At 31.9% G+C, this 20,549-nt stretch overlaps 2 protein-coding genes and 1 long non-coding RNA gene across 4 annotated transcripts in view; 2 read left to right on the plus strand and 1 right to left on the minus strand.

Annotated features, from left to right (window-relative positions):
- Positions 1 to 14,148, minus strand: part of LOC143068005 (ectonucleoside triphosphate diphosphohydrolase 1-like) — a 42,301-nt gene extending 28,153 nt beyond the window's left edge. The window contains exons 1-2 of one of the 2 annotated variants that reach the window (XM_076241736.1): positions 13,720 to 14,148; positions 7,299 to 7,352 (exon numbers count right to left, since the gene is read on the minus strand). The gene's annotated coding sequence lies outside the window, so the exon portion shown is untranslated. Of the gene's footprint in view, positions 1 to 3,965; positions 4,117 to 7,298; positions 7,353 to 13,719 lie in introns of those variants that run through there. The other variant, XM_076241737.1, reaches the window with a different exon arrangement.
- LOC143066429 (uncharacterized) lies at positions 9,702 to 11,532 on the plus strand. The gene is made up of 3 exons (XR_012975614.1): positions 9,702 to 10,011; positions 10,587 to 10,716; positions 11,324 to 11,532. It is a non-coding gene; the product is annotated as an uncharacterized LOC143066429 (long non-coding RNA).
- A 1,908-nt stretch (positions 14,149 to 16,056) lies between the features above and the next one.
- Positions 16,057 to 19,491, plus strand: LOC143066430 (uncharacterized). The gene is made up of 3 exons (XM_076239359.1): positions 16,057 to 16,203; positions 17,071 to 17,155; positions 19,170 to 19,491. The coding sequence occupies exons 1-3, from the start codon at positions 16,136 to 16,138 to the stop codon at positions 19,425 to 19,427; spliced, it is 411 nt and encodes a 136-aa protein (XP_076095474.1). The 5' UTR covers positions 16,057 to 16,135; the 3' UTR covers positions 19,428 to 19,491.
- Positions 19,492 to 20,549: the final 1,058 nt, after the last annotated feature.

Here is a 20,549-nt window from a genome sequence, read left to right on the forward strand (position 1 = left end):
TTTTTTGTTTGTTTTACAGTATGTAAAAAGTCCAGCACGACCTTCGAAAATAGAACAAAAATAAAAACACGTATTATGAATTGACAATTAAATTGTACCAGTAATAATTTTCGTTTTCAATATCTTATATTGGTCAGATGAGCTATCGTCATTTGCTTCGTCTCACTTTTTTATATGGAGAATCAGTTTGTGTACTCAGAATTGTTTCTATTCTACTTTTGTTCAGTCCCGTTTTCTGGTAAATATATAGAGGTGGTCAATAAACAGAAACTAATAGATTTTTTGTTAATATGGTTAATGTAGTCATTTAAATTATGCGGTTTTAGATTGAATCTTTAATTTCTCGCTCATTTTACCACAAATGTTTCTCGCCACACTTCGCTTGGCAAGATATCTATCTACATTGCACCCACTCTAGAAGAATATTTCAATAACTTTGATCATTTTAACCTCAAAATTTTTTTCGCCTCGCTCCGCTCGCCAATTTTTTTTCTGCGTCCCCTTGCGTCTAATCCTGTATCCGCCCCTGTATCCCTACCGGTCTGTTGTACAGAAAAGGAAAAACTGAACAAAACTTAATAATGTCGTTTCATGCATCACAAATACTGAAACATAGCTGAGAACACTTATTATGCTGCTTATCAAATCTCGCTTTATTTGTGTTATCGAGAAGATGTCATACAATATGGGCGTTTTTTATTCATGACAATGACATCGTTTGAGTATTGCAAAATGCAAATAATTTGTTTTTTGAAACAATAATGACAGGAGAAACACATGCAAACATAAATCAGAGACAAGTGCCTGAGACCCTTCTCTAAAAAAACCCATATACACCTTTATAATAGAGCATATACTTTAAGGTACATAGGTATATATATTTTTTTTATTAGAGACATATACCTGTGTAGATATGATAAAATAGCTAACCAGTTTTATTTTAATAAAAAGTACTATTTTTTTTTTTACATATTTACCTATCATGTCTGGGTTTTTTTTCACATATCGTTGTCAATATAATGTAATTTTATGCGACTGTCATACAAGTTTCAACAAATATTCTAATTCTAATTATAATTCTACAAGTGACAGGTTTTGCTAGCTATGAAACCAGTATTAGTCCACCATTTTCTACATAAGAAAAATCCTGTACCAAGTCAGGAATATGACAGTTGTTATCCATTAGTTGGATGTGTTTGAGCTTTCGATTTTGCCATTTGCTGAGTGACTTTCCGTTCAGAATTGTCCACGGAGTTCGGTTGGTTTTTTGTTGTTCTACTATTCTTTGAACTAAGCTTAATTTAGATAAAAACAAGAATGTGTTTAAAGTACACGATTGTCCCACTCGCACTATCATTTTTTATATTCAGTGGACCGTGAAATATGGGTCAAAACTCTAATTTGGCATTAATATTAGAAAAATTATATCAAAGGAAACATGTGTACTAAGTTTCAAGTTGTTTTGACTTTAAATTCATCAAAAACTATCCCGACCTAAAAATTAAGCCTGAAGCGGGACAGATGGACGGACGGACGAACAGACTGAAAAACATTATGCCTCTAATCGGGCAAAACAATAGAGAAATAATGTACTTCATATTTGAACATTACAGCGTCATAGACAGTTTAAAATATCCAATGAAGTAAAATCCTATTATAAACAAACAAAAATTAAAATTAAAAAAGTATACTACATGTATAAATTGCAACGTTTTTCATTTTCATTTTTCCCCCTTTTTTCACTCATCCTATCGTGAAATAAAATTAAAAGATAACTTACAGTGGCCGATATGCCTATAAGCACTACAGATATAATCCTATTTTGTTTTTGTTCAACCTAATAGTTGTCGCAGTATGGTATTTCTTTTTTGCTGTAAATGGTCTCGTTTACCAGGGGAGATAATGATATGGATAATTGACTTAATGTAAATATTGAATATCAATTAACAAAAATCAACATCATTTTAAACATGCTGTCTATTGACATAATTGTTCATCATTGTAATAAACCCACCGCTGTAATTTTATCTTGATTAAAAACCATAGTTAACAGCTTTTATTAAGTTAAAATGAACAAGGTAGGTTGTATGTTATGCTAAAACAAGTATATTCTGACAGTGAGGATAATAAAGCGGCATCAGAAGTTACTAAAACTGTTGATTTATCTCATAATGGAACAAATCTCTGTTAGAAACTGAAGTTTCAGATAAGAAAAGTCGATTGTGTTTGTTATACTAAGCAGGAAGTATTTACAGTTCTAGATTAGTTGAGTTCAGTGTTGATTTTTATGCCCTTTCTTTATCATTAAATATCTGATTTACTTTTCCTAGCACGAGATTTGCAACATCGCAGCAGGTCTTGTGTTTTCAGTCAAATTAATAAAAAACATCCCACATTTTTTTTTATCAACAATTATGTAAAAGCCGGGGTAGAGTGACAAACAAATGAAGGTGAGCAAATATGAAAAGGTTTAGCGCTGCTGTGTTTCTTACGTCACCTGCATGTGTAACTAACTGACCGCGGACTTTCACATTTCTAACTTGAAAACAAAAATATCAACATGATTTTCCAGTTATTGAAAAAAAGGATAACAGGGTTTTCTAAAATTTTTGAACTGTAGACAACGTACGACAAGCTCCAACAACCGATTCCTGTTTAACGAACAGCAAACAAACAATTAACAACAATCACTATATAACCACACCATCAGTGAAAAAGGCAATGCTCTGTCACACGTAGTAACAAAGGCTGCATGTTTAGATACTACATGACAAGCATTTATTAAACTCACAAATTGCAGTATCGGAATGCAGAGATTTCTGGTGTTCGAAAAACGCCAACATTACTCGTAATTCATAATAAGTCGTCAAATCGTTGATCTATATGTCAAAAATAGAAACTGCATGTGTGCATCTTTTGACTGGGTTATGTGTTGGCCTGGAACCACACACAAGTAAGTGAAATATTGCAATTATAAGAAAAACACGGATTTTACGAAATTATGTTATGAATGTCCGAAAAGTCTAAAAATAGAATGTCAATGAAAATAAAATGGCCATGTCATTTTTAGTTCTTTGGTGAACGTAATATTAAGAGCGAAAACTTGTTTTCGACATCTGTTTGGCGAGAGCTCATTAATTATGCAAGTTACACAAGAAAAAAACCCGTTCAAGCTAAGGATTTGAGTAGATAAGTGGGGAAAAAAATACGTAGCCATTCGTCAGAATTGTCAGAAAGTCCTTAGGATAAAGCCATGAAATGAAGTGGTCGTACACTTGGAGGCTAAAACCAATTTATATCGTTTTGCTAACAGCGAATATACAAAAAAAAGTTTTGTTTTTTTATCTATTATCCACATGTCTGGGTGTTATTTGACCATTTCAATGTGTAAAAGACTGTGGTTTTCCTTTTTCAAATAGACAATTGCATTATATGTTTACACACAACTTAGTAAACAATGTTATCAAACATTGAAAACGTACATTGTTTGCTAGGTAAATATTACCGAGCGAAAGTTACAGGTATATTATGCACCCATTGCACACATGTGAAATCAGAATGTGTTTACAATCAAATATTACATACACAATTCCTTTATACAAGGTTTACTGCACTTCAAAAACGACATGTTCTTTTAAACGATGAAAAGTCCAAAAAGTACAACTAAAACGAGAGAGAGATCTAAAAGACACGAAGACAGAAAGATAAAGAAATAGATGTGTATTATATACCTAACGTTTAACTTAAATAAATGCTGCGTACAGTAAATTCTATATAGATTGCATAATTTCATCAATTTATGGTTTATCTATCAAAATTGTATTTGATCACCATATAATTAGTTTTAAAGGTATTAGATGCATAAGTGAATACAGCTTTAATGCTATAGTATTAGCTTACCGTTTCTGAAGAACATCCGTTACATATAAAGTAAATACAGCTCCAATGATATAGTATTAACTTACCGTTTCTGAAGAACATCCGTTACTTAAGGATACCACTTCGTTTCTCCTTGATAACTTATATCATTAATTGTCTCTCCATACTATATAACAACCCTCTAATAATAGGTTAATACTTGACTATCATAAGTTTATAAAACTCCAATCTATCTAAATCAATTTAAACAGATGTTTGACTGAGGGGTTATTTTTATTTGTCATTCTTACATATAAAAACCTGTTAAGTTGATAAAACACTGTATATCCGTGGTTTTAAGTTTAGTACGGTGACTATTAAGGTAAATTAAAAACATTCAATAAACCTAAATACCTGACAGCTACTATTTTGGTCTGATTTTGAAGATAAATATAACGTCCTTTGATTAAGGCCTATTGTAGAGTGCCAAAATGGTGCAGATCTTTTTTTAAACTATGGTAAAAGTCCTGAAGTGGACATTTTGGACAATTTATCGGTGGTCCCTTATAATAAATGAGATAACAATCCAATCAATAAAGGCAACAGTAGTATACCGCTGTTCAAAACTCATAAATCCATGGACAAAAAACAAAATCGGGATAACAAACTAAAACCGAGGGAAACGCATTAAATATAAGAGGAGAACAACGACATAACACTAAAATGTAACACATATAGACAAAATCCCACGAGAATAACAAATATAACATATATATATAACATCAAAACCAAATACATGAATTTGGGATAGACAAGTACCGTGACACGTCTTATCGCAATGTGAATTTACACTCAAAAATAAGAGAAAATCAAAATATTGATCTCTGATTTCGTTATACTGCATATATATGCGCTCATGTAGTATACCGAAATTGGAGATCTATATCTTAAGCTGCGGAAAAGATCTATGGTATAATGCTATGGAAATGTAGCACAAATTTATATGTATGCCTAATCGACAGACATCGACAAAAAATATTATACAATTACTGTCTTTTGATGAGGTAAATATGCGGTTTTATTGACTTTTGAAAAAGTAAAACCCCATATTTACCGAAACAAAGGACAGTAATTGTTTTATTCCATAGTCCGAGAGAAGAAAATGTATCTATAATGACAAACATATACCAATTTTTTTTTTACATGAAACATTTTACCATAACGTTGCATGTAAAAGCGCGTGACGTTTAGCGCGGTGAATAACACTTTCTCAGGTGAATATGCTTTTTTATTCAAAATCCAATTCATATAAAGAAACCTACTAAAATAATACCAATATGGAATAATTATATCTATTATTTAGCTATGCAATAATTATAGATTATCGTTGGTTATCTCAACGAGATTGATTTTCTGGCTTGAGCCGGTCACGGCGAAAGCGAGAAAAGCAATCGAGTTGAGATAACCAATGATAACATGTTTATCGCTATTTTACCTATGATGACGTTGTCAATTTCATGTCAATTTCATTAGCAACGCCACGTGGCTCCTTAATTTCTAGCGATAATTTTCCATCTCAAGCGAGTAGCATGATATGAAAAATTATCACAAATAATTACACCTTATGTAGGAATCCTGGGTTTTGATTGGTTGATAGCCAGTGTATTTTTCACCAATTTACTGCTATCAAATGAATATCGTTCATTTTTAACGTTGCCGGGGTATATGCAAAAAAGATATGCCTTTTTTACCCTCTCTGCCGTGGTATTTGCCAAAAAATACTCTATCCGACTGGACGCTTGTAACGTCACGATCATCAATGCGTTTTGGACATACGGTGTAATTAAACAGATATAGCATGTTCTTGAGGGGTATTTGCGAAAAATACCAGTCTTGAGAATGAATTTCCCTCGCCTTACGGCTCGCGAAATTTAACATTCTCTCGACTGGTATTTTTCGCAAATACCCCTCCTTAACATGATATATCTGTTCAAAAGATCAAAGGAAAATGCACAAAATAGCGATAATATATAATAACATATAAAGACATGTTTGAGAATTTTTGTAACATGCCATAAAGAAAAAGGAGAAATAAGGACTGTAAAGGAGAGGCGAAAGATACCAGAGGGGAATTCCCACTCATAAGTCGAAAACAAACTGACAACGTCATCGCTAGGAAAAGATAGAGACAAACAATAGTACACAAAATTCAACATGAAAAACAAAAGACTGAGCAACACGAACCCCAACAAAAACTGGTGGTGATCTCAGGTGCTCCGGAAGCCCTGGAATATCGTATCAACTGGGAAATATGTACTCCGTATACAGGCGCTGTTGGAATATAGCTACATTATATAAATGGAAAGTTCACAATTGGGAAGCTGAAATCTTCTCTTTTGTCCTAAAAAATTGTTTCAACTGATCCTCATTGTCAATTTTTGTATGTAAGAAAAGATAAGGCAGACTGTACAACTTAATCTATTGTGGTGCAAATTGAAAAGTTTAACTGGGACAAGTACCATAAAGAGAAACCACATCAAAGGTGTATCTAATACATAGGTATCACTTGGTCATGTCATTTGTTTGCTATAATATTGTGATTGCACATGCACCTTAAAAGTACGAGACATAGCTCTTGTCAAAACAAATATTTCACGTAATGTGTCAAAATCAATATGCAATATAAGACATAACAAGTCATTTCATCTGGTTTTTACGACAATAGGTTCATATCTATGGCAGATATTTCTTGCATTCATTGAAGAATCTCATTTGATCGGGTCATTCATTGTAATACCTACTTGACAGAAAATCCTAATATCGATACACATTCCTTAGCTAATTTACTACATGGTTTCCTTCATATTAAAAGTCGATAGGGCGAAACAATTAAGAGAAAGTAAAACTAATTCATTCACACAGAACACGTGTATATGAGTTAACTTTTATCAAGGGTAAGCTTTAGGCTGAAAGTTTATGAATTAAAATACTTAAAATGTAGGACCACCAAAGAAAAAGCAGAACACCAACCTTAAAACAGAAACTGAATATCAACAAATACTTGTATTTCGGGGTCTACAATAGCTGACTATACAGTATGAGCTTTGCTCATTGTTGTAGGCCGTACTGTTACATATAGCTGTTAATTTCTGTGTCATTTTTGTCTCTTATTGAGAGAGTCATTGGAAATCATACCACATCTTCTTTTTTATATAACCATCTAAACCAGTGCCAACATTGGTTATTGTAGTTGTAACGATATATTAAATGAAGGGAACTAAAATTAAACTCAAAATGTCACATAAACATTTCTTGAAAAATATTTTCAATGAAAAAGTACTATTAATTTAATTCGAGATGGTTTCATAATAGAACAATTTTATTGGTTATAGGTGGACAGACCTGAAAGTAAAGAAAACGAATCTGAAAAGCTTTCTTACCTGGTTAGAAGTCTTTATTTCTTTCCATTACTTTGTAATTATACCATTCTGTACCTGTGTAATAGATTGTGGATTGATTACATTGTCTCATTAGGTATTACAGTCGGTCATTAACACAGTTACCAAGTACCATGTTTACTTTTTGTTTAAAAAACATGATTTTATTGAGAAAAAAAAAACATCTTCAAAGAGGGAAATAAAGTACACTATTATGTTCCGACTATTACAAATAATGCGAAGGTATACAATGTAAAGGGACATTAGCTACGAGCATATTTTTTTTCTGGCCAAGTGTAATCATTATAAAAGTCAGATAAGGAAATAACACATTCAGTTTGGTTCAATTTTGTCAAAACAAGACAAAGAAGCATCGCTGATGGATTATTCACTTACAAGGGAATAATTCGACCTCATTCATAATCAATCGGTATCCATGTGACCTTTGATTTAACATTATTAGCTAGAGATGGTGACACATAGGCTGTTCGTGTTCAGCTATTGAAAGGGAAAATTAAATGTACGTGTTCGCTATCTATATGAGAATTAAAGTCGAAGCGGTGAATATAAATTTGACAGCTTATGCCTTTTCAAAAGAAGGACCCTTTCAAACCATGATCGATCTATAAAAATCTCATTTATATATTTTCTTTGAAATACTCATCGGTTAAAGTTTATTCCCAATGTTAGAAGGAGACATTTAAAGAAAAATGATAAAGTAGCAAAACTCTATCAAAATTATATACCAGCAATGTAGATTGATTGAAGATTTGTATAAAGATTCTGATTAAATGAAACATTGTAAAAATGTGCGTTATTCAAATCTTCAAATATCATGGTACTTCCTTATTACAGGAAGCATTATTCGTTCAATAATTGACAAAACGGTATCTGGATCATGAGTTGTTCGTCACCGTTATGTGTTCCTATGTCTGTATTTGCATAGATTTTTTTCACGGAAAAGTCGGGTATTCTAGGATGGTGTGGTTTGTTCTGTGCGGTATTTTACAATTCTGTTATCACTTTTTAATGTAATATTTGCATCAACCAAAGCGAAAGATAAATATAAAGCAGAAAACGGCAATGTGCTCTGTTACAAAAATGCAATAATTTCCATCAGAAGTAAAAGATTGAGATCGCTAAAATATTTTACAGATAAATGTTAAAACTTTTTGTTAACGAGAAGTCTTTGAATACTTTGTTGGTATGTTAGAGTATTTACTGCAAATTATAAAACGAGGGCGTATACGTTTTCGTTTATAATGTACTTTTTATTTGACTTATGTCTCATACCTTACGTAAACAAGACAAAAGACTTTAAATTTCAATTCAGGTCATTTATTACTTCCATTCTTCTTGTCTAGGTCATTCTAGATTTAATCATTGTGGTATCGGTTTTATGTATATCAAGATGAATGACTATCAAGTGGGCATGGTCCACCTAATTCGTCTAATGTTCACCCTCAAGGCTCCGTGATTGTTGGTTGGAAATACAGAAAAATATCATGTTCATGTCAAAACCAATGTATTAAAACTATTTTAGTAATCCATGTTTGTGTTGTTTTTGATGTTTTATCTCAACTTATTTTTTCTTCCAGCTGCTAGATTGACATAATGTTGATGCCTCTGTTACTTTTTTATCATGTAGGAAAAGAGCGAAGGTTATTGCTACAAACATGCAGACAGTTGTTTGTTTGAGTTCGCTTCTTCCTCGATCAGTTGATATCAGAGTGTCATACAAAATACCAATTTGAAAGCTTGGTATTCATGTACCAGGGACATCTGGTACAGTATACTACAACTCGAACGACTTTGCTAAAGATGCACAACATTCAATTTAGCTGATGAACTGTTACAGGTCAAGGGAAGCACTGCAACACTTCACCCATCTTAGAATTATATATCCTTTTCACAACAGTGCACTGTAAAAACAGCGTTTAGATTTGAAACGGATCTACAACATGTTTAGGTCTAAACGTGTTTAGGAAAGCGTTTAGGATCTAAACGGATATGTATCTAAACACATAAAAACCTAAACGTGTTTAGAATTTAAACGTGTTGCAGGGTTATTATCAGTGAATGTTATCATTAAGCTAAACATTAAATGGCATCTAAACACTTCTGAAACACTTTCCTAAACACCTAAACACTTTATAATATTTCAGTACTGGTTTCACCATTTTACCCGATGTTCCTACATATTCCAACATATTCTGTGAAACAATGATATCTTGGCGGTCTTGAAATTAAAATTATTTTCAAACTTCAGTCCCAAGTATGCGGAGCTTCTTTACTTCTTTACACATCATAGCATCTTCCCCGACCTTACCCAACTGAGTTTCCCTTTTTTGTGTCGTAAGATTATAAAATTACGTTCAATTATTTTGTTTATAAGTTTAGCAATTAATTGTTTATACCAGGGACATATAAAATAATCTTTTATAGTATTTATAAGGAAGATGTGAGTGAATATTTCAGTCTCTAATTTCCGGAGTCGTCGTCCGAATATGATCTTATATTAATTAACGAACAGAGTTATCTATCGTGGTAATTTGATACGGACGCCTTCGGACCCGCCAAAGATAAACAACATTTAAAACAATGGATCCCATCTATCAAGCATATATATCTATTGACGATGCAACAGATACAGAACTTCATTATAGAATATTGACGGAATCAAAAGCCATCTTAACAGTTTTTACAGCAGCGGAAGGTAAGCAGATCCAGATTTCGTAAAAAGGGGGAGGGTCAAAAACCATAATTTAACAGTCTAATCAAAGGAATATGTGCGTTAAACTGTTAACCTATGCTATTTCAAGTTCACTATTGTGGTACGAATCATGTAATATACATACATAATCAGTCGCAGGGACCAAGCTTAAAATAAGAATGAGCTATTTTTTTTTTTAAGTTCGGAAATTTAATATGAGATTGAATAGTCTAAACTGTCACTGTACATAATGTCATAAAATCATAGTTTCAAGTAATTTAACTTTGCAAGAAATAAGATCCCAATGGCCCATAATGCAAGATCCTTTACACAAACACTGAAATTATAGTTTCACTTCATTTGTCAAAGAGAAACGAAAAATACCAAAAGGACATTCAAACTCATTACTTGAAAATAAACTGACCATGTCACGGCTAAAAAGTTGAAAATGACTGACCTCGCCATGGCTACAAAGTTGAAAATAAACTGACATTCTAACTCCAATGTCTATAATAAACTGTCAAGTTTTTTTTTTTTATTTAAACCTTTACTAATTATTTGTATGTATGCATTTACAGGACTGTGACACTGTAGTTGGAATGAAAAGACCAAGAAATTGAATAAATCTATATCATAGATCAAAGTGAAGAACAGATCAGAAAGAAAGCAACGAAGAAAGAAAAGGATGACTTAATTTCAAGAGCAGATGTAAGAAAAAATATATAAGTATATTATTAAGTTGCCAATAGAACTATATATAATAATATAATTGAAAAATGGAGGTTAAATCATTCTCTAATATTTATCTCATTGAATAGGTAAAAATGGGCAATTTAAAAAAATATATTCATAATATTAGGATAAAATAGGAAAAACAGGCTGCAGTTCTCAGAAATCAAGGATTTTGTTTTTTAATATAAAAAAAAACTTGCATGCTTTTTTGCTCTATATAGTGTTCCCTTTGATTTGTTTGTCTTTTGATGTGTACATTTCAAGCAGGGATTGAACTTAAGACTTTGGCAATTGTAGCCCACAGCTTAAACTTTTGTAGCCCACATATATAGTCCAATACAAGAAAAGCTGAAATTTAAGTAGCCCACACCAAATTTTAGGGGCCATTAGCGAGTGGGCCCCTCCTAATTTCAAACCCTGATTTGTACAAGGTGTAAAGTATTGTCTTTTTAACTACAATTTGTATTTTTCTTTTGTAAGAATTTTTTTCAAGATCTTGTTTAATGTATTTTAATAAACATGATCTAAGAATAAGTGACTGTTGCATACAAATGTACATGAAGGTTTCATTTTTTCATTTCAGGATACAAAAGTTCACCTGACAACCAAAAGGAACTGCACATCAAGAGCCTTTATCATTCAAAAGAAGATTGTTTTGCAATGAAAAATTCCTGTATGATAGGAGGACTGACAATTTCTGTTTTGTTGAGGATAAAACTCATCAAATTTTATAATTGTATTTTTTGTTTGCATTTAGTGAGACTTAAAAATAAATTATTGAAATAATTTGAATAGATTGTATTTTATGTTTAAAACTAGATCAGAAAAAAGAATAACAAAAGAACCAGACTCCCAAGTTGTATAAAATGGTGGAAGGTCCATCAAAAGGAATGGAAAAAAGTCATATTCCTGACTTGGTACAGGCTTTTCCTTTAAAAATAATGGAGGGTTAAACTTTGTCTAATTGTTTACAGACTTTTCAAAACTTGGTGTTATTGTTTACAGACTTTTCTTAACTTGGTTGTATTGTTTACAAACTTTTCTTTGGTCTCCAGGAGGTATAAAATGTGTAAACCTATTATTGTTAATATTATTATTATCATTTCTGAAGTTTTCCAGCTTTAATATACTATATAGACAAGTCAAATAATTTTATTATGGTAAAAATCATTGCAAGAACATTAAAGCAGAAATGTACACGTTTTTTGTATATTCTACAATACAGTGTGGACTATTCAACCTGTAGTGCTGTACCACAAGTAGTTCCTGTGAAATCAGTACTAGTAGGCTAACCGTTGGAAGGTCTAAACACCATATATTTCTAAACATATAACATCTAAACACTTGTTGAAATCTAAACACTTGTTAAAATCTAAACATGTTTAGATGCTAAACGCGTTTCAAAACGTACACAGAAAAAGTGTTTAGATAAGTGTTTAGGATCTAAACACTGTTTTTACAGTGTGTGGACCATTGCAATACTTATGCCGGTAATAACACTGAATAATTTACCTTTAACTTGTTTGTCATTATCGATAACAGTGATATTACGCTCACCCAGTCTTTGAATAAAATAGTAAAGAACATGTAGGTGCACGAGAAGAAAAAAAGAAAGTTTTAGTTTTAGTGCTCGGTATTCGTATTATTTGATGTATGCGTTTAGAACCTTTGGAGACCCCACAGTTTAAAAAGACTTGGACGGAGAGTTGTCTCATTGGCACTTATACCCTAATTGTCACTGCCGTTTTTTTTTTCGGCTGAAGTGCCAAATGTAACAATATAAGTTGTTGTACTAAGTTAACAAATGGAATGTAATAGCTGTTAGAAAGAGTCTGGTACCTTGTCCCAGAAAGGCTCGTCAAACTAAGTGCTAAATTAGCAAAGTAAATGTTTGTTGGTCTTGTCTTATACTCGTTGTAAATATCTGAACACCATTTTATTTCAATATTTGATTACTTTAACAGTTCTTACTTATTTCAAATCGGACAGACCAAGAACAAAAAAATAATTAAGAATTTGTGTAATTTTCGTGTAAAATTGCTTCAATTCCTGTCGCGACAGAGCTGATACACAACAAGCAGACTAGCTATTGAATAAAAGAAGAGAATGCTACAAAATGAAAAAAGTAAATATGAATAACTTCGAAGTTTAATGAAATTCAGACTACAAAAAGAAATATTGATTGCCACTGCGACAGCTACCTACCACTACAAAACACTCGAAAAGTGATAATTTAAATTCCTCTAAATCATCATCCTAGTCAAAATTTTAATTAAATAGGAACAAATAGAAAATGTTAAACTAAAAAAGGAAAGTCTGGAAAGGGGTTCCTTCATTTATGTATCTTTGATTTTTTAGGCCATTTTCTCTATTCTTAATTTTTCTCTCTCACTTTTTTCTCTATTCTTTATTTTATTTGGTCAATTTTTTCTATATTCTTTATATTTTTTGCCCTTTAAAATCCATTATGCAAACGGTACTCTCATCCACACCATCATTAAAGGAAGATCAAGGATTAACATAACAGTTTTCAGGTTTTAGCTATACTACACTTGTTAGTTCTTGACGAATTGTCTTGCTGTTACACTGAATATGTAAATATTGTTTTTATTCGTGGCATCTGTCTCTCTTTCCTCGCGAGGTAATGAATCTAAATAGTAAGCCTTGGTGTGGAATTTAATTGTTTGATTTACAAATTCTTTTTCTCATCGTCTTATCAGTGTTTATCAATACAACTGACTACAGAATGTCTGCAATGCGGAAAGTTTTGAGTTCGTGTAAACATATTTGCAGCTTCAATAGACATATTACTAACGAGCTAACATGGTATATAACATGTTTTCAAAACTCGATTAAACTAATTTTGTAAAGATAAATAGTTTCAAAAAAAAAGTTTACTAATTATACTTTGTTTAATAAAATTGATTGATAATTTACTAAATACGTCAAAATTAAACTATAGAATCTGAATCTGCTTACCTTTGACTGAGTTAACTTGTGTAGATTACCAGTATCCGTTTATGAGTATTGACTCTGGATTATTACATACACAAATACCAATATGGAATATCAATTTCTGTTTACTGTTGTCGTTCTCTCATTAAACACTGCGGGATTTTCCTATATATGTCATCAAGTTTTATTAGCCCCATCTTTGTACATGTTGACATTCAATATACGAGATGTAAATATAGTTCGAAATCACAAGAAAGAAGCGATTCATTTACAATGGAAAAGTACTTTTTATAAAAAAAATATCCAAAAGTAATAACTTTAAGTATGTTTACATAATCCGTGTGAATGTATGACAGCCTCGTTACTTTTCTGATGCTCTTGAAACAATAAACAATTTACAAAAGTACGTTATTTAAGCTTCATTCAGTAATGAGCCGTTTTCTCTTTTCGTTAAGTAGAACATTCTAAGTGCAGAATCAAAAATGAAAAATGTGTTCGCATTGTTTTGTTTAAGATAATTGGCGGGAATGATAAACAATCGATCTTTCCTAGATCCAGATAATAGAAGATAAAGCAACGTTTGTGTTTATCAATCATTTCATTTAGATAAAACATATGTTGCATGTACAACTTTATTATTCATTTGCCGTTTTGATTTTATCATTAAGGTATAATTCCTTTCTCACTCTGTTTACTTTTTGTGTTAAAATATCTCTCTAATCAGATCCTGGCAAAACAATTATTTATATTTTTGACCAGAAAAAATGTAACTTTTTTCAACTTATCAATCAAAGACATACATCTGTATTTCGGATATTCTCTTTCGATTAACCTTTATCATCATGGCAGTGTCTATAAATTGCAAATATCAGCATTTCAAGAGAAAGTCAGAGCATTTATTTAACTGCACACATATAAAACATGTTTTCAGATTTCCGATAGTCTGTTACGTCAAACTTTGATCTTTAAAAAGACTTTCCAGTATAATGTCAATAGCTTCCGTAGAATCGTAACCTGTTGTCAAAAATAAATTTTCAGTGAATCATATTTTCCATTAAAGAACCATTTTACTCCCTACAATGTCCGACTCAAATAAAAAAGATGAAAAAACTCAGTTTGTGGTTTTTTTTTTATGTCTCTTTAGAAAATGACATTCACGTCATTACAAGTGAAGCTGTGTCATTCAAAGTTGCGTCGTGGGAATTTGGACCACAGGCAGACGATCAATGTAAATATCCATTGCCAGACAACAGATTAAGTTCTATTCCAAGTACGATTTCTATTATCTGTGGATTTCGTTAATTGTAATTAAACGAAACGAATCACATGACACGTTCTCCGAGGTACAATTGCAAAAAGACAATTAACCGGAGTATGTTCGTTCAGAACGTATCGAAACGATGGAAATTGAGGATATTGATGAATTCTAATGCAATCTCATTCGATTAGAAACCACTGAATTCTACAAATTGTATTACATTTACAAGACATATTGCCGTGTAAGTTAATGCATAAACCGTCAAATTAATAAGACAATAATTAAATAATGAACCTAAAAACCTTATTACAAAACGAATGTTCTGTGTTCATTTGTAGTGATTTACTTCTATTTTACTGTTTTTCTCTATCTTTTTTTTTTAACACAAACCTTGAAATTAGGATGTATGAAGTGTTAAAAGTTTAAGTATAGAATGGTTAGTTTAACAAATTGTAAAAGCTTTGTGAATATAAACCAGAACACATAAATATTAAAAATAAGATTGAGAAAGGAAATTAGTATTTCATTAGCTCATTGTCGTACATGTACGTAGCTTTAATTCTTCGACAACGTCTGCCTGGTTATATTTAATACAGATATAAAAATGACCATCGAATAAACGAAAAAAAAAAATGTTGACTTTCAATAAAGGAAAGTTATTTAAACAGTTTTAAATCCATTACTCTTATATTTTTCTCCCCCAAATATTTGAAAGAACCTCTCTTTTATGAACCCTCATCAGTAACATGATAAGCGTTTATTTTAATACTATTTACAGATAAAGACGCACACACAAATTCTGATATAAAAAAAAGAAGATGTGGTATGATTTTCAATTACACAACTTTCCAGAAGAGACCAAATGACACAGAAATTAACAATTATAGTTCACCGTACGGCCTTCATCAATAAGCAAAGCCCACACCACAGTCAGCTGTAAAAGGCCCAGGAATGATGTTATCGCGAATGTCGTCCCAAAGATTTATTTGGCTATTTCATATTGATACTATACATTAAATTTATCAAAAAAAAAAATCAAACACGTTTTATTCAACACGATAAGGCCAATAGAACGTTGTAAGCTCACGTCGATCTACAATCGACGTCCTATGACATTGACGTCACAACCGTTGTCTGTGGACACAGAACTCTTATCTTCTGAAGGAACAACAGCAGAAACTGATGGCGGGACAACAACAGGCCAAAAAACCTCTTTCTAATCTTAATTTTGTTCATAATGACGAAATTTGGTGAGTTTTTCTCAGATTTTCTAGCATTTCTGCATTCTTTCTTATCAATTCTTACAAACGATTTCTTTGATAAGGTGAACTAATAGTACAATTCCATCATGTCGGAATGTATCACGGTTTCACAAAGTATGATTATAAGAGGAAAATGTCAAACTCACAGTTTAGTAAAGCGTATTACATAATTAGCAACAGTTGTTACATAACAATCCATTACAGCACCATTATACATATCAGTAACATACATAGTTGTAGACGGCGTGATAATTAACAGCAGATACTATAATGAGTTAAACATTGCTGAATTTCCCACTACAGGCTATGGTGTCTTTGTATTGTTTTATGGTTATACAGTGTTCGTGATCTATGGATTAACCATGCATTATATTGGAATATAAATATATACTATACGACAAATTTACATCAAATTTACTACTAGTTACTGTATATAAACAGTAAAAATGTACTGAATGGGTTTCCCACTTCTTTGTAATTTGGTATAAACTATCTCTACCGGAATAAACGAGGAATAAATGCTTGAGATGATCGCCGAGTGTTTCATCCTCAGTCGTGCTGTGTTGTATTCGTTAGTGTTGTTAACCATTCGATGTTTGTTATTAATTTTAAAGATTTTGTTTTAGCATTGGTTCGTTTTTGTTGTGTTTGAGTGGAGTTGTGTTGCCCAATATAAAGCTCTTTTTATAGTAGTTTTTACTCTTTAGGCTTTAGTGTCGTCTGTTTTTCTCTTTGACTTATGGCTTTTGTATGCACCTTGATATCTTTGTTCTGTTTTTAGTGTGATAAATTTTGATAGATTCATTTTACAATTCTGAATACAATTAGTAGTCTGGTTTACTTTTTTTTCAACAGGAAAGACCATGTCCGACACGAATTTCTTTCACAGAGATGTAAATGGCCAGAAAAATGGGGATATCTAGTGGACGAATATAACTCTGTAAGTCACATAAAAAAAATCATAAGACGAAAAAGAGTCAGTTTGAGTCTAAATTGTGTATTTTAAAAACTCTGTTTATACAACGATTTCACCATTTCAGATTATTTTAAGCTTTTTGTAGCCAACACGTTTCTAGACATTGCGGTCATAACTATGATCTTTCGAGCACGGTTCTTGTTCTCCGACTCAGGAATATACAAATCACATGAATACTATATTTGGTGTTTCAAGCATAAATTTGTATTCCGAGTACTGGGTAAAATTTTATGACCAAGAGCTCAGCTCTCAATCAGTCAAAAATAAGCTAATTTTGTTTATGTTAATTAGAACCATATACTTGAGCACGACTATTGTTGACCGAAAATTAGAAGTATTATGCGATTTACACTGTTTCAAATCCCTAGAAAATGTAAAAAACGAGAAAAAAATATGTCGAAAACCCTAAAAACCAATTATGAAAGTAAATCATAACGCATCGCCAAGTAATCAATTTGCGACATTAAAACCAGCTTTTATGTATAGACCATTCTTAAAATTCGATACATTTATTTTCTATAATATATAGGCCAAGTTTAAATTCGGCTTTGCGGCTATTTCGGTTTAAGATTTACGTATTTAAAATCTTTAAAATTGATAATCAGCATTTATCATAACGTTTTAGTATATACAAATAAGGAGATGTGGTATATGAATACAAATGAAACAACTCCACACAAGAGACAAGTTGACTTAAAAGTTAACCCTTATAACGTTAGGTAGCCGTACAAAATTCATCAATAAACGTACGGCCTTCAACAGTGAGCAAATCCCATGTTTGTGATTTCATATATACCAGCCATTTACAGCAATAGAAATAAATGTTAGTCATATAATTCAGATCCAGCTAAGTTTTCTACATCATAACATGTATGTTTACGATTTTTATTCAAAGCTTCAAATTTAGGTAGACTTATTAGTCTGTCTTTGAACTAGCTTTCAATAACAGCTAGTACTCTCAAATCAGTATTTTTGTTTGTGTTGTCTGTCGATCTGAAGAGTTGATCACCCTTTTCAATTTATTGTTATATTTCAATTTGTTCTTATGTTGTGCTGTATCAGGGAAAACGGTAGGCTACTATTTATTCTGCCATAGGCGAAAATACTAACATTTTCTAAATTTACCACTTTTAATAATAAAAACCTGGATAAAACAGTTATGTGTGGTGTTAGTACTTTATTATTCTGTTTTAAAAATTGAAGCCAAATAGTATCATGACCAACTTCCAACGGAGCTTGTTTATGTTATCCATGCCACCGTCATTTTACACCAAATTTGTGAAATTTTGAGTCTTTTCGAATGAATTCTCTAGAAAATATAGCGGTTTGCAAAATTATTACGATTGACATACTTGGGTAGGATTGCTACGGATGATTCCGACAACAAATGTAGGCATGTTACACACCATTGTAAAGATAAATCAATTTAGATTTACGATATAACAAGTTTTAGTGGAGTTGACAGCCTAGATAGCGACATATAACGGAATTTTTCACCGGCTGACATTTTTCTAAAATGCAAGTTAAGTCACCTTATGTTATATTAAGGTATATTAGAATTTTTTTCTGAGACAAGTGCCTGTGTACAAAATGTACAAAAACATAAGAGATGGAAACGTACAGAAAATAATCGTCACCTGTTCTACACCTACATATGATTAAATGATTCAGCAAACCAGGCTATCTCACTATATTTGCTATACACATTCATATGATAAAGAATGCATGATATAGCTAAAAAAAAAAGCAACTTTTAATTATATGAAAAAAGAACACTAAAGTAGTTTTGCAGTAATTCTAAGGGAAATAATTGACTGAAATATGATGAGAAGAAATGCAGAGAAAAACATTGTGTGTAATCCACAGTACAGTTTGATACTAAAAATATGATTTGTTACTTGTGACTAATCTGTGTTTTACTTGAAAAAATATGCGGTATCTTTGAACATTAACTTGAACTTTATGTTGAATATTTTAGATGACCCTTGATTTACTTGGTCCAAATTTGAAAACTAAACCATCATACATGAACAAAACAACAGCGGACCTGAAGTTACCACCTATACTACACCATCAGAAGCGAACCACGAGTATTCCGGAGACAACTTCACGATTAATTGGATGGAAGGCAGGAAATCAGAAATGCAAGCTAGAAATTTACGGAAAATATCCCAAATCCCGTGGTCAGAACGGAATACTAAATTTACTGAAGTGGCCCCAGGAGAGTCATCCATAAGAATGAAAAATAAAGAGCAAATAATTTTGGATTTAATGAATAAAATAAGGGTTAAATAGTTAAAGTGTTGTTTTTTTGTTTTTGTTTATTTTAACATTTGCGTTTGCTATGGACTTCGATGTTTTTGTCCCTTTACACAACCTTTTGTGTGTGCCATTTTTCGCGATGTGTGCATTGGTACGATATCTACGTTAGAATAAGTATTAAAAACTGGCAGAAATGCACGACTTTAAAATCCAAGAAAAGTTAAACAAATCCCATCTTCTCGAGTTGAATTTATTCTCCTCGGAAACTCGCTGATATTACACTTTGGTGCATGAGATTTCGATAAACTGTTTCTGATACTAGTTTTTTGTTGTATCGCACAAACTCTAACCTAGAATCTACGGAAACAGGGCTTTTGACCAGTACGATCTCAACGGCGAAACCCGGTTTTTTTCCCTTTTCCGTGGTTTCGGAAGGTCTTCGAATCATTTTAACCTTTGGAACGGATGAGATAAAAAAAAACACATCGACAAAAGTGGAAGACAGAAATTATATTTAAGACATCCACTTAAAAGATTTACTATCATATCTGAAATTCTGCATAATCGCGAGCCTATTTTGATTTGGGGTAAATTACATGTGGTTATATTTAAACATGAGTGTAGTGTAACGTTTTGTTAAGGCGGTCGTAGCTAACAAATAATACAAGTTTTCATCAAATTCAAAAACATAACTATTTTTCCAAGGAATGAAACCCTATATTTGTATATATGCAGTTGCATTACAGCACGAAAGTACTGGTTCAAAACAAACTGTAGATCAGAATCCGTAATTTGTATTTTAAGTAAAAAAGTTTATTTAATAAACTGTTGACACAAAGATGATCAAAGATATGTCTTCCCTGTCGGCATAAAATTCAGTCGCTGGACTGGGTTATGATCTAGACTAGTTGATAGGGCCTTTCAATGGTCGAAAAACTTGAGATAAACAGTCAGTACTGTAACTTAATAGAAAATATCTTTGTCTGTAAAAAGGAGTTCATATCAATCCAACTTATATAATAAACAGAAAACTTAATATTAAAAATGGCTAATTAATTCAAAGTCACTGGAACATACATACCCTAGTGGCTATATC

This window comes from Mytilus galloprovincialis, chromosome 3 (genome assembly GCF_965363235.1).
Source record: "Mytilus galloprovincialis chromosome 3, xbMytGall1.hap1.1, whole genome shotgun sequence".
Classification (NCBI taxonomy): domain Eukaryota; kingdom Metazoa; phylum Mollusca; class Bivalvia; order Mytilida; family Mytilidae; genus Mytilus; species Mytilus galloprovincialis.